At 61.0% G+C, this 14,521-nt stretch overlaps 4 protein-coding genes across 4 annotated transcripts; all 4 read left to right on the forward strand.

The window, feature by feature from the left end:
- Positions 1-851: 851 nt before the first annotated feature.
- LMJF_26_1370 (guanine nucleotide-binding protein-like protein) lies at positions 852-3,560 on the forward strand (the record flags this gene model as incomplete). Its single annotated transcript, XM_001684089.1, has 1 exon — positions 852-3,560. One exon carries the CDS (start codon positions 852-854, stop codon positions 3,558-3,560), a length of 2,709 nt encoding a protein of 902 aa, XP_001684141.1.
- An 889-nt stretch (positions 3,561-4,449) lies between these two features.
- LMJF_26_1380 (prefoldin-like protein) lies at positions 4,450-5,034 on the forward strand (the record flags this gene model as incomplete). Its single annotated transcript, XM_001684090.1, has 1 exon — positions 4,450-5,034. One exon carries the CDS (start codon positions 4,450-4,452, stop codon positions 5,032-5,034), a length of 585 nt encoding a protein of 194 aa, XP_001684142.1.
- Positions 5,035-6,171: 1,137 nt separating this feature from the next.
- On the forward strand, positions 6,172-9,540 carry LMJF_26_1390 (conserved hypothetical protein; the record flags this gene model as incomplete). Its single annotated transcript, XM_001684091.1, has 1 exon — positions 6,172-9,540. The coding sequence occupies one exon, from the start codon at positions 6,172-6,174 to the stop codon at positions 9,538-9,540; it is 3,369 nt and encodes a 1,122-aa protein (XP_001684143.1).
- Positions 9,541-11,792: 2,252 nt separating this feature from the next.
- On the forward strand, positions 11,793-13,538 carry LMJF_26_1400 (conserved hypothetical protein; the record flags this gene model as incomplete). Its single annotated transcript, XM_001684092.1, has 1 exon — positions 11,793-13,538. One exon carries the CDS (start codon positions 11,793-11,795, stop codon positions 13,536-13,538), a length of 1,746 nt encoding a protein of 581 aa, XP_001684144.1.
- Positions 13,539-14,521: the final 983 nt, after the last annotated feature.

Consider the following 14,521-nt stretch of genomic DNA (forward strand, 5'->3'; position numbering starts at 1 on the left):
CCGCGGCGGGCAGGGCATACGCCGGACGAAGAAAAGCGGATGCAGGCAAGGGGCCCCCCTCACAACCACGTCTGCCTATCCCTCCGTCGCCCTCTCCCTCTCCCTGGAAGGGCGTGGGTTGGTGTAGGTTTGTGTGGGAGGGGTGGGAGACGGTAGTTATCAAGTGTCTCGGTGAATCGGGACAGTAGCAGCGGCGCCGTTGCTTCTCATTGGTCTGTCTCCTTGACTTCGTTAGGCGCACGCGGCTTGAGATATTCTTTGACGTGCCTGTGTGTGTCTGCGTAGGAGTGCGTCACGCACGTTGCCGTGGTCCTTGTCGCCGACGTTTTGCTTCTTTCCGGTCTGAGTACTTCACAGCTGCCCCCCCCCTCCTCCCCCCTCTACCCCCGCCCTCGAGTATGAAGTATCGCACCGCACCTCAATCTCCGAACCCCTCACTCCGCCCTCCACACGTGAAGCAATGACGAAAAAAGAAAACGGATGCGTGGATCACAGAGCGCACGCGCACCAAAAGGCGGTGCATGGGCACCGTCGTGTACGTGCCGCGTTGGCACGACCCCGCCCATTGCTTGCATGCCAGCTCTCCCTTCCTCCCCCTCTACCCGCCATTTCTCAGACGCGGACTCTCTCTCTCTCTCTCTCTCTCATCGTGACACTTATGTGCGCATGCCAGCGCTGATAATTTCTCGAGGCCCGAGAGGCACTCGGTGCTGTCAAAGAGAAGGCCGCACCACAACGGAAGCGCGAGCGCGAGTCAGTCGACTTCGCCGGTAGAGCGCAAGGCGAGCAGGGAGAGAAAGAGAAGGACACGCCCCCAACAGCTTCTCGCTCACTGACACACGCGCGTCGCAATGCCGCCGTTCAGTGGCAAGAAGAAGAAGGAGCAGCTGCAGGCGAAGCGGCAGCGCAAGCGGGATGAGGAGGAGCGCTCAAAGTTGCGTGACCGAGAGCGGGAGAAGCTGCGCGAGGAGCTCATGGAGCGCGCCGAGGATGCTTCCGAGGCAGTCCTCGACGCTCTCCTGCGCGAGCGAGCGAATCAGCAGCACCCAGCGCGTGGACGCCGCGCGCGGCGGCGCGAAGAAGAGAACACCGTCACGCATCGAAAAGCTGTCGGCGGCGACGACGAGGACGACAAATCTGGCAGCGGTGCATCATCGGACGGCTCGAACCGCGAAGGCGGAGGCAAGTTGCGGCGCAGTGCACCGCCGACCATGATGTACAGCGCAGACCGTCAGCATGGGGTGCGCAGCATCTTCGTCAAAGAATCTGCCGCCGTCATTGCCGCCCGCAAGCAGCTGAGCTATCAACCGATTCCGTGCCGCACAACGATGCCGCCAACAGGCATTCCGTTCGGAGAGTGGTTCACCTTTCCATCCTCTGCGTCGTCAGCCGCGGCGGTAGTGTCAGCAGGCGCGAACTCCAAGCGTGGCGGCGCTTGGGACGGCGGGGATGGTGCGCCAATGTGCGCGGAGGAGAAGCTCGCCCTCATCGCGGCGGAGCAGCAGCGCCGCATGGAGCGCCCGTTGGTGGCGTCTGCCGGAGACGCGCTCGGCGACGTGAGTAGCAGCACATTCTTCCCGTTCGCGGTGGAACTGCCCTCGCGAGGCTGGCACGTCGGAGCGGAAGGCAGCGCAGTGGTGGCAGATGCAAGCATAGTCATGGCCGGTGCTGGTGATGCTTCAACCCAGCTGCCGTCGGACCGGCCGAGAGCGGCAGATCTTCAGGCAGCTGGAAGCGGCTCCGCCACCCCGGCGTCAGAAGCCGGGCAAGAGGAGGTGGCGTGCGCGGGTCAGCGCAGCTCTAGCCAGAATGAGGCAAGTGGAGCAGACAGCAACGACGTCGACGCTTCCGCAGTCGGCACAGGCGCCGCTGCCGCGAAGGGCCATAATCAAGACGACGCGCAGGACATCAGAAGCATCGAGAAGCAACGGTTTGCCCTCTACACGGACTGCGTGGACGCTTACCCCTTTCCTGCGGCGCTCGTGGGCCTGGAGGTGAGCTCCTACGAACGGAACGTGGAGGTGTGGCAGCAGCTGTGGCGTACCGTTGAGCTGAGTGACATCCTTGTCGTGGTGGCCGATGCGCGGTACCCCATCATACACGCCCACCTCGGTCTTCTCACCTACATAACGAAGAAGCAGCGCAAGCCGTGCGTGTTTGTGCTGAACAAGGAAGACCTCGTGCCAGCCTCCACGCTGCGGTGCTGGCAGCGGTTCCTGTATCATTACTTGGATGACTTAGGCTTCTCCGTGGAGCCGCCAGATGCAGCGGAGCAGCCGGTAGAGAAGGATACTGAGCGGTGCAATAGCGACGGTTTTGCTCGAGGAGGCTCCACTAGTGCACGCATTGTACTGCGCACCTTCACCGCTAACCCGCGTCCTGAAACAGCAGGGCAACCCGACGGTGATGTGGACGTGACACGGCGGCAGAAGAACCGGAAGAAGGCGAACGAGCACATGTACGAGAAGCTGCGCACTGGCCGGCTAAACGTGGCGAAGCACCTTGGCGGTGATCAGTGCGGCGAAGAGAGCGAAGAGGATGACGAGCTCCGTTACGGCGCCACGGAGATGTTTGTGGGGATGCAGGCCGCTCAGCACGCGCTTCAGCAGGACCGCCGCGCCTACAAGGAGCTCGAGGTGGTAGCTGGCAAGATCACCGAGCTGTTGGCGACATGTCGCCGCTTGGGCGCCGCTGCGCGTGCCACGGCGCAGGAAGTGAATACCGCAGCGGTGGAGTGGTCCAACGCGGCCCCGTCGTCCTCACCGACGTACGCGACGTCGTCGCTGCCGTGTGCGGCGCTGCGTGCCGCACGCAAGCACACGAAAGCGCAGAAGAGACGTGCGGCTCGTCGCGGCAGCGGCGGCGGCGGCGGCGGAGGGGGTGGTGGTGGCATGGGCGGCGCTCTAGCTGGCGACGACTCCGGCAGCGCGAACAGCGATGACGCTGTAGAGGACCGGGCGCCAGACAGCCCCTCGTACCTGCACATAGGCTTCGTTGGCCACCCCAACGTGGGCAAATCATCCCTGCTCAACTGCATTCGCGGCACGAAGGTGGTCTCGGTGAGTGCCACACCAGGTCACACGAAGCATATGCAGACAATCCCAGTGCCGAGCGAGCACTTGACGTTGGTGGATTGCCCCGGTCTGGCCCTCCCCGTCTTCGGCGTGCCGCGTCCGCTGCAGGCCGTCCTCGGGACGCACCAGATCGCCCAGACACGCGACCCGCAGACGAGCATCAGCTTCCTGGCGGCGTACCTGCCAATCGAAAAGGCGTACGGCCTGCAGCGGCCCGAGCATGCGCTGCCGGAGGTTGGCTGGAGTTCTTACGAGCTGTGTGAGGCATACGCAAAGAAACGCGGCCTCTTCGTGAAGCATGGCAAGGGCTCCCTCGACGTTCACCGTGCGGCCATTGCCCTTCTTCAGGAAGCCTACGAGGGGCGGATTGCCCTCTTCTATGCACCACCGGAGTTGAACCTTCTGCAGTCCGCATGGTATCGCGAGCGTATTCGCCCGCACCTCCTGCTGTCGGTGTTCAAACCCGCTCTCCTCGCCAGCACGTAGTAGCCGTGAGAGGAAAAGCCAATGAAAAAGGGGCCGGCAACTCGTGTTGTCGGCGTGATCTTTCGCCTTCCGTTCCCACTGTGTATGTGTGTATGATGGATGTCACTGCCCACTCTTGTTCGCTTGCCCCGCTCGCATGGCCCTTGTCGACACGCCACTCGTACTTGCACACACACGCGCGCATCAGCGTGCCCGTTCTTTCTCCCTCTGTGTATGTGGGTCTCCACCCCCCCCTCCCTCCTCTTTAACCTTTTCCGGGTGTGTCGGTGGGCGGGGTTCCTCTGCATGAACACGCGAGCAGGCATCTGCCCCACAGCTGTTTAAGCATGTACCAGGACAGCCAAGAAACGAGAGCAGTCGCGATCCCTTCCCTCTCCTGTAGGTCTTCCCGGACGACGCTGTCTCTTGTGAGGCCTTCCAACAACCCGCCCACCCACCCCCTCTCCGTTGCTCGACACGTGTGCGCGCGAGAGAGAGAGGAGGGTGGGGAGCGTGAGGGCTCTGTCGCTCACCCGCCCCTTGCTGAGCGCGCGCCGCTCGATATCGCCTCCACCCCCCCCCCTCCTGCACCTGATCCCCCGATGCCCCGTGCCCCACCGTCTCTTCCCCCTCCTAACCTCTGTTCTCCCAATTTTCGTTGTTTGCCGTTTTGCGTCCGACTCGTGCCTGTGCACATACGCGTGTGCGTGCGTGTGTGCGTGTGGGTGTGTGTGTGTGTGTGTCGGTGGGCATTCTCCTCCCCACTGTGCACCCCCGCGTGCGCTGCACGTGCCACGCCATCATTCAAGTCACCAGCATCGCCATCATCGTTGCCCGACTCACTGTGTGTGTTTTTTTTTTTCCTTTTGGGTTGTTGTTGCTGATTTGGTATCTCTTACCTGCCCGAACCATGAACGCTATTTTGGAGAAGTACACCTTCAAGGATGACTACGTCAGCCCGCGTGGCATTCCGAAGGTCGCCTTCGTCGAGAACGTGGCGGAGCTGGTCAAGTCGAGCGGCGACAGTGCCGAGACGCTGCTGAAGCGCTTCAGTGAGCAGTACAGCAAGTACAAGCTCGCGGAGCACCGGCTGATCCGCACGACAGCCAACCTTGAGGCGAAGATTCCGGACATCAAGAAGACGCTGCAGACCCTGGAGTATCTGAAGAAGTCGCTAGTGGCAGAGAACGGCGGCAGGGGCTTCACGACAAACTACGGACTAACGGAGAGTGTCTTCTGCCAGGCTAAGGTTCTGCCGCAGAAGACGGTGCACCTGTGGCTCGGCGCGAACGTGATGGTTGAGTACACGTTTGAAGAAGCCACGCAGCTGCTGGAGCGCAACCTGAAGAGCGCCACCGAGAACCTTGCGGCGACGCAGGAAGACCTGGCGTGGCTGCAGGAGCAGCAGACGATCTTGGAGGTGAACACATCGCGGCTGTACAACTACGACGTGGTGGAGCGCCGTAACAAAAGCGAGGAAGAGGCAAAGAAGTGAATCACAACGCGGTGACGGCGCGCCGTAACGATCCAAGGAGCTCCGCACTGTGGTTCCGACTTGTCTCCCTCTCTCTCTCTCTCTTGCCGATCGTTTCGCCTTGGCTAGAGCACAAGAAAAGCAAAAAAAAAAAAACTGTTACTCTTTTACACACAGGTCGCCAAGTTGGATAGATGAAAGAGGCGATGCGGGAGAGAAAGGGAGACCGAGAGAGAGGCTGTGCGGAGAAATGGAAGTGAGCTGGATGCCCGACTATGCCCGTGCATACGTCTGGACTTGTACTTACGGTGTCGCCAATGTTAAGGGTAGAGAGCACTTCCAACACCACCCACTTCGCATCCACATCTGTCAAGCGGTGCATCTCTTTCGCCGCTGCAGCACCCCCTCGCTCACAATACCTCCTCCACACACACACACACACACACACACACACACACTCCTTGAACGCTTTTCGTCAGCGGTCGCCTTCACGTTGTGTCGCAGTGTGTGTGTGTGTGTGTGTGTGCGTGTGTGTGTGTGTGTGCGTGTGTGTGTGTGTGTGTGTGTGTGTGCGTGTGTGTGTGTGTGTGCGTGTGTGTGTGTGTGTGCGTGTGTGTGTGCGTGGTTGCACGGACAACGAAGGACTTGAATCGAAAGATCAAGATAACAGTTGCACGTAGCAGCAGCAGCGGTGAGGAAGGAAACAGGTGGAGTTGGGTAGATGGGGGAGGTGCCCATGACGATGTTTGCTCCTGTCCGTCTGATCCTCTAGCTTTCTCCTATATCGCACCTATCTATCCATCTCGTTCTTGTTGTGCGTTCTCGGTGCTGCTGAGTCGCCCCCGGCCGCACCGTGTGTGATGGTGTGCCGACGCTCGATGAACGAAGCAGAACAGAGACGCAGCTCAGGCGAAGCAGGCACACGCGCACATGTACGTGATACTTATGTTCGCGCTGCTGCCCGTGCGATGATCTGTTTTGTAGCTGAGGCATTGGTAATCTTCTGCAGGATGTGGGGAAGACAGTGTAGCAGCTCCTCTCGCAGAGAACACCTCTGTCGATGCCTTACCTTTCTCTCACCCCTCTCGTCTCCATCGTTGCTCCTCTCGTGGCCTTTACTCCCCCCCCCCATGTAGCATTACTCACAGTCCGGCCACGATGAAGCGGTTGCCACCATCGCTGTATGTGAGCTGTTACTACCGAAGCTACAGCTGCAGGACTGCTGCTGGTGGTAGCGGCGATATGCTGCGGTGTCGCATAAGTCCGGTGCCGTCTGCTCGAACTTCCGGCGTAGTTTGTGGTATAGGCAGCAACCCACCACCTGGTGCGTCGAGGGAAAGGCTGATCTCGTTCTCTCCCTCTCCTTTGATCGCACAGTGGCAGCAACGACGCCACATGCACGATGCGGCTATTGCACCGGCACTGCAATCACACAATGCCGCCACCGTGGCGGCGATTACGGATGACCAGATCAGTGGCAGTCTTCTAACTGCGTCACCTGAGCCATCAAGTGTGTGCACTCCATCTTCCTCCACCGCCAACACGTCGGGCTCGACTGATCACACGCCGGAAAGTTTGCTTCTGACACAGCTGCAGATGCTCGCTAAGCAGGACCATGGAACTCCAACAAGCGACCGCGGCAAGGGGGTTGTCGATAGCGGTGCCACAGGGGCAGACGTGCCGGTGTTGTCAAAGTCGGCCGGTCCATTGGCAGCTCTTGCAAGCGACGCTGACATGTGCGCCAGCGGCAGTCCGGACGACAGCACCTTAGCCTCCTCGCATAACGATGTACCAGCCTGGCGGCGAGGGCTTGAGCTCGTGCAGACCGCCTCGTGCGTTACTGCGGCGGTCACGGAGTGGCTTCTGTTTCTGTGTCTGCGTAGTCACCAATCCGCGACCGATGCCGCCGAATCGCTAACCGCGGCACCGTTGGAGGTGTGCGAAGGCGTCTACAGCGCTTGGAGGGAGCTGCATCGAGGGCAGAAGACGGAAAGCGACGTGGCAGCAGCAGCAGCAGCAGATGTAGCTAACGCCGTTGCAGTGTCAACATCAGCACATCAGCTGCAACCCTCTTCGCCGCTAATGTCGGACTCACCTTCCTCGGCTCGAGCTCATCTGCCGCGCCACCGCTCCCCTTTCAGCCCTAAAGGTATCCATCATCACTACGCCACGTATCTCCTGCGTGAGCTTCACCACGCAGAGACGGCCGCCGTGTCGCACACGGCAACGCGCAAGGGAAGCAGCGGCACCCATGGCGACGGCAATGATTGTAAAGCGCTGATGCCCACTAAGGACTCGGACGCAGCACACGCGGCGCCGACGCATCGCATGCGCTACCTGCTTCACAGGGTGCTGGAGGTTCTCCTGGTACATCTCCCACAAGACCTGGCGGCGGCGGCGGCGGGTTCGGCCGCGAAGACAGCGGAACCAACGTGTGGCGTGAAACGCAGACGCTCGCAGCAGCGCCAGCCTTCTCTCCGCCCTACAACGGCCTTGCTGGTGCTAGAAGCGGCGCGCCACGCAGCGTCATTCCACAGGCAATCATCAACGCTGAGCAGTGTTGGTCCGTCTGGCAACTTTTCACTGCTCTCTTTCCTGCGGGAGACGGCGCATGGCACAGGCTCGCCGCCAGACGCGCCGGCGGCGTCACCTTCGCCGACCCACTCCGCACTCGCGGCAGTGGCGCGCGAGGCCTTCGAGACTATTATGAGAAGCTCAGCGACGGCGCCAACTGACACGTCTGCGGCTGCTTCGCAGCAGCAACATCGCCTGCAGAATGACGCGCTGGTTCTTTACGTGGCCTTCCTCGCGACCATCTGCATGCCTCCCATGCCAGAGCGTTGCCTTGAAGTCGAACTGCAGGTCATTGATAGTTTTGTGCTAGCTGGCTCACCTACGGCCCGCCAAGTTGGCGGGCCGTCACCGCACCAGCAGCAGCAGGCGGTAAGCAGCAGACCACCGCGATCCCTCGTCAGCGCGGATCGAGCGTCTCGTGATGAAAGCGGGTCTGCATCCAGTGCGTCAGCTCTGGCAACAGCTGCCGGTGTGCGGTGGCTGATGGCCACGTATCTAAGCCCGTCGGCGTCGTCGGCGTCGTCGGCGTCGTCGGCGCCCGTCTCAGGGCCAAGAGCGGAAGCCAGCCGCCGTCAGTGGGACTTAACGCGCGATGCCGTCGTGGCTGCGCTGTGCCGGCCGAACTCATTGCTCATGTCGGGCAGTTGCGAGCCTTCTTCAGTCGCTCCTGTTCACAACCAAGGTGTGTGTGGCGTGCCGTCGAGTGCTCCGCCGGCACCACTGCCGTGGTGTGCGTGGATGCTGCGCGCGCTTCTCCTCGACGATGCTCATCAGCAACAGAAGTCGGGGTCGGGAACAGCGTCTTTGGGCGGTGGACTACGTAGCGACACCGACGAGATGTCGACGCTGGCATTGTCGATTCAGTTGGTCATGGAACTCCGGCGCCACTCCCAAGCGACCCTCACCTGTCACGGGAGTCCGCGGTGGGAGGAACATCGGCAGCATCGCCTCGATACGCTGTTGCGCCGGCCGCTGCAGCTGGTTTGGGCAACGTTGCTCGATGCCGCAGTGCGAGGCCAGCTTATCCCCGCCAACTCTTGCAGCGTCGCTGCTGACAACGGCGTCGCGACACAGCACAGCGCACGGGCAGGTTCTTGTCCTCATGGTAGTACGCCGGCCGTGTTGCAGAGGCTGTGCTACCCGCACTACGATAAGACGCAGTGGCGCCGTGGGACGGTTAACCTCTACATGCAGCTTCTCGACCAATGGGGCGAGTCAACGCAAGTGCGGCAGGTATTTGCGGCGGTTGCGCGGCGCGAGCGCGAGTGGCAGCTGGAGGTGCGCGAGGCTGTGCTGGCGGAGCGCCGGGGGCTCGTCAGTGCTGGTGAAAAAGTCGGTGGCGGGGACGAGGATGACTCCAGAAGCATAGGCGACAGCGAGGCAGAGGGGCTCAGCACGGCGGAGGGCCAGGCGGCAGCGTCCACAGCCAGAGCAGACTCACACAAGCCTATGGTGGTGAGGGTCTTCCGTCGCTATCGCCCCGCTCTCAACCTCGAGTCGTGCCTCATCACACTGCGTCACTGCGGCTTCCCTAGACGAGTTTTTGCGGAGCTGTGGGACGGGCCGGCGAGTGCCAAGGATGCCAGCGAGGGCACCGATGGTACTCCTGCTGCTGCGGCACAAGCTAAACTCGCAGGTGAGGTGTTGCAGTACATGATCGGCTTGCTGCACGTGGCGGAGCGCAGGCCGCACCGCGCCGCGCCCAGTGGCGGTGGTGCAGATGCGAACCGTGAACAGGAGAGCCGGGGCGATGGCACGAAAACCCCGCACGCGCTGTCGACTGATGGTGGCCCCGGAGCAAACCTGGGGGATAGCACTATGGAGGCAGATGGCCTGCCGGTGTCGCACTGGGTGGCGTGGATACGCAAGTCCTGTGTGCCGACGTTAGCACACCTCTATCAATCGGCCGGGCTGGAGGATGAGTGGGCGCAGCTGGGCTACGGTCACGAGTAACACAGAAATGAGAAGGAGCTGTCAGAGACGACGGAGAGAGAGAGAGAGAGACGTGTACCGAAGGACCACACCCCCATCCTGCCGTGCACACCGACGTGGGGGTGGGGAGCGGGATGATGGACGAGTGAGGTCTGCATGCGGCCCTTGTTTGTTGCTCTTCTTGCATCTCGCGAAAAGGCGCCTTGTGCGGTGGCCTGCGCACACACCGTTGTGGTCTCTCGGCACACTCGCTCGCTCTCGCTCTCCGTGGCTGCTCTGGGCTCGCTTTTTGCTGTGTCCCCGCCGGTGTCTGACGCAAGGCAACTCTCTGTCGCTCGTTCTCCCCATGAGCCGTCGCCAGCGCTGGCATGGTCACACACACACACACACACACATACGCGCGCACGTCTACTAGTGACTTAGTGCCCACTGGTGCTCTGTGAGAAAGAAAAAGGGCACCGCAGTGCCAACAACCACCTTTATGCGTGCACGCGCATACGTGCACGGGCGAGTGCGCTGTGCCCGGTGTCGTGCAGGTTTTTGTCCGCTGATTCAATGCGTGCGGAGGGCGCGCGGTCACGCTGTTGTGTGCCTGGTGCTGATGTGATGGGTCAAGGTGTCCACTGTGTGTCGCTCGACGCACAGAACGAGAGCGAGAGCGAGCAAATGCGTGTGAAGGGGCGGAGAAAGAGAAAGCTGCTGCATATGCGAGTGGGTGTGTGTGTGTATATGAGTGTGTCTGCACACCTTTCCCTCGCATGCTGTTGTTGGCCGCCCGTATCCGTCGATGTCGCGCTGTCATGGTGTATGCTTGCGCGCTCTGGCGGTTGCGCTGAATGGGGGACGTCGCACACGGAAAAGAGTGCCGTAAGTAAATCCTCCGAAAGGAGAAAAAGAGGCGCAGGTCAAATGTGCCCACACCTCCTGAGATGCGGGCGGCTTTCTCTGGGGGAAGCGCACGCCCTCTCGCCACCCGCATCACGCTCGCAGTTCTTTGCCTGGTACACGCGCACAAGTCAATGCGTGCGAAGTAGCTCTCGCGTACGCCTCCCACCACATGGACTTCTCGGATGACAGCTCTGTTATCCATTCCCTGGACGCTCCCTCTCAACCCTCCTGTCTGCCCCTCACCCTCTCTCGATCTCTACCGCTCCTGTCCCCCCCCCCTCCCCTCTTCGGCTGCCAATGCAGCCTCTCACCTCACTTTCCCTAGAAAGCGTGCTTGCTCCCTCCCTCTCCCTCACTGCTCCTCCAGTTCCCAGCATCGCCTAATCAACTTTGACACATGGCCTTTGGGGCACCTCTCTCTCTTTCTCTCTTTCCCGGTGTGCATTGCTGCCTGCGTATATTGTGCATGGGCGCCTCTCTCGTCCTCTAGACGGCTTCGCCCCCCTCTCACCCCACTCCAAGTATCTTGGTGCAAGTTGCCCTCGTCCTCTCTTTCCATCACCAACCCCTCTTGCTCTCCTCTCTACCCAGAGCCCCTCTTCCCCTCGCCCATCCCCCTCTCTGCGCGGAACGCCTCACACAGAGAGTGTTGCCACGCGACAGTGCACCCCCTGGCGCCAGAGTATTTTCATAGTTTCATTGCTTCTTGATTTGTGTGCCGTCGCCTCGCATCCCTCCTCCCCCTCCTTCCCCCTTCTTTTTCGTTTTCGTCCCCCGTGCCTCTCCGCTTGAGCTCGCTGTCGTGGGTGGCGGTGCACCTGCGCTACCAGCTAGTCCGTGGCCAAAAGCCGAAGGCGGCAGAAGAAGCGGGAGGAGGGAGGGGGTGTGTAGGAGGGAGGGACCAGAGGCCGCGAGAGGGGGTGAGGAAGCGTCTCCTCAGAAGACACACTGCTGCTGCTTTGTTTGCATTTCTCTTTTTGTTTTTTTTTTCGTTTTTCTTTTGTTACTCTTCACGCCAAGTCATCACCCCCTCCCCTTCCCATCTCTTCCTCCTCCTCCTCCTCCTCCCCCCCCCCTTCCTTCCTTCCTTCCTCTCCGCAGCGTCGCACTTAGCCGCGACACGCATTCACTACTCCTTCTCTGCGTGTATCTTCTCAAGGGCGTTCACCAGCACCGGCAACTTCGTGCGTCTATCCCTCCCCCTCCCTTCGTGCGCCCCCGTTCGCTGTGCTGCTGCGAAGCGTCGTCGTCGTCGCCGTCCTGCCGCCCTCTTCACCTTCGCCTGTTTGCTATTTGCTTTATATCCCTCGCTCTCCCTCTAACTGCCTCCCTCCCTCCCTTCCCTGTCCCTTCATCTCCCCTTGTACGCGCACATACGCCACAGGATGGGCGCAGGTGGCGTCTCGCCGCAGTCCCGCGGAGTGGCGTCGTCATTCACGACAGGCGGCAGCTCCAGGGCGGCTGCCACCACTACGAAAGCGAATCCACGTCCCCAAGGGGGCGCACCTAGGGCTGCAGGCACTAGCGGCGCCGCAGCGGCAGCTGGAACCAAACCCGGCGCTGCCATCTCGTACAAGAAGGGCGACACGCTCCGCGTCATTGCTCGCCTTCTTAAGCCAGGTGAGACGCTGTCACAGGAAGTGGGGCGAGTGGTGGACGGTACGCTGATCACTGTGCACAGCATCCCCCCTCCACCGCCGGAGACGAGGAAAGAGGGGACGGTGTTCGGGTGGTTCGTCGAGGACCTGGAGCGGCCAGGCACGTGGGAGCCGTACGCAAAGGAGTCGGCAGACCGTCTGGAGGACGCCTTCCTGAACATGCGCGGCACGTGCACTGTCGTCATGAAGAAGCGCAGCTACACCGTGAACCTTCATACAATGCAGCAGCTGCCGGCGGCGTCGGCTGCAGCCGCCAGCACGTACCCCGCACTGCAGCAGCAGCGCACCCGGGAGGTGAAGCGGGTGCCGGTAGTCACCTACACTGACCCCAACACCGGTGAGGTGAAGGTGCTAGAGGCGCTGCTGAAAATGGCGGATCCTTTCATGGATGAAGAGGAGGACAACCACAATGGACAGCCGCAGCAGATCGCCGAGGGTGCTGGCGACGTCATCGGTGCTGATGCTGATGGTGCTGCCGTAGCCGCAGAAACCGAAGCTGGCGATCTGCCGCATCTCATTCGGACAGTTATGCCGCACAGATCGCCCATCTACACGATGGAGTGCACTCCGGACGTGCAGCAACTTTGCCCGGAAGCACGGGCCGTCGTCGAGCCTGCTGGGGGTGCGCTGGTGCTCTCTAGCGGTCGTGACCTGCAGCTGCTGGAGTGGAGCATTGAAACCAGCACCGTCATCACGCGCTACGAGGTGCCGGGAACCACGTCCAAGAACTCGGTGTTGACGGCGAACTACTCTCGCACAGCCAAGTGGATGGTGGCTGGGCTGGACGACTGCACCGCGCGCCTGTACGCCATCGGCAATCCGAGCGAGGTCTATCGCCTGGAGGGGCATACGCACAAGGTGTACGGCGCTGGCGTGCTGGTCGGCGACGTGCAGGCTGCGACGGCGAGCATGGACTGCCATGTGAAGGTGTGGGACATCGCGACGGGGGTCTGCGTGCGCAACACGGTGCCCCACAAGTCCCACATCTTTGCTCTTAGGCCTCACCCAACGGACCCCAACGTTGCCCTGACCGCTGGCGAGGACTGCAAAGTCTGCTTGCACGACTTCCGCATGGGAAACTCCGTCGCGGCGGTGTTCACGGGGCCCGATCGCACCATCTGGGACGTGGACTGGAATCCTGCTAACACAACCTTCGCGGCGTGCGGCATGGACTGCACCACACGCATCTTTGACCCGCGCGTCAGCACCGCGGCCGTTAAGATACTGCGCAGCCACAGCCGCCCGGTGCACAGCATCAAGTACACGCCGCAGGGGCGAGGGGTGCTGTCCTGCAGCAAGGACTCCTTTGTGAGCCTGGCGGACACCACCAACTGGAGCGTGCAGTGGCAGGCCAAGGCGCACATAACCACTGTGTTTCGTGTACGCTATCACGTTGGCAAGTCTGTCATAGTGACGGCTGGGTCGGACTCCAGCGTGAATGTGTGGAGCTGGGTGGCGCTGGCCCAGCTCTGAACGCAACAGAGAAATCACGAGGAACGAATAGTGAGAAGCGCCTCAGAAAACGACTAGGATATCATGTATGCTCAGTATACACGTTGCCTGCGTGTCTGCGTTTCTGAAAATGGCGCCCCTGCTCGCCTGCCTGTACATGTGTAGGTATATGTATGCATATATGCATGTGCGTGTGTTTTTATGTGTATATGTTTGGATATTGTTCTTGCCGGCTTGTGCCTCTGATTAGGTGCAAGCGGCTCGACGGCCAAGCGTGGAGAGATGAATCGGTGCCCGCGCGGCGTGCGTGGGCACCCGGACACACCTGCTCTTCTCTTGATCTTGTTGCGTTGTGTGTGCGTGCGTACGTGTGCATGTTTCCATTTCTGTGTACTCTGTCATCGCGGGGGGGAGGGGTGCATGGGGCAGAAAGAGCCGCGGGTGACGTGGCCTTCAAAATCGATGCTTGGGGGGAGGAGGGTGTGCTGACTTGATTTGTTTGCGTTTGGGAGTCGACGGGAATCGCTCAGCGTGTGGTGTGCGTGCGTGGTTGAAAAGATCGCGTCTTTGCAGCTTCATCACCCCTCCTCTTCTCTCTCTTGCCTCCTTCTGTGTGTGCGTGCGTGTGTGTACATGCCATTGAATGGTGCGGCTTTCGTCGAAGAGCGGATGACAAGAAGACGAAGCAGAGAGAAGATCAACTGACTTCTCTTTTTTCTTGTGTGTGTGTGTGTGTGTGTGTGAAACCCCGCTCATTAGACCCCCACCCCCACCCCCGACCCCGACGCCTCCGTTTCACCTCCGCAGAGGCTCGAACTGCATTCTTCTCCTTCTCCCTGAGTGTACTCCTCCTCTCCTTCACTGTGTGTCTACCTCCCCTTCACTGCGAAGTCGCATATCTCGTCATGGTGAAGAATGCTGCTCCCCTCGCCTGTCCTCCCGCCCTCCCTGTGTGGAAGACAGGGCACGCTGCAACGCGGAACCCCACAGCGCTTCGCATCAGC

The sequence above is a fragment of the Leishmania major genome, chromosome 26, assembly GCF_000002725.2.
Source record: "Leishmania major strain Friedlin complete genome, chromosome 26".
NCBI lineage: Eukaryota > Euglenozoa > Kinetoplastea > Trypanosomatida > Trypanosomatidae > Leishmania > Leishmania major.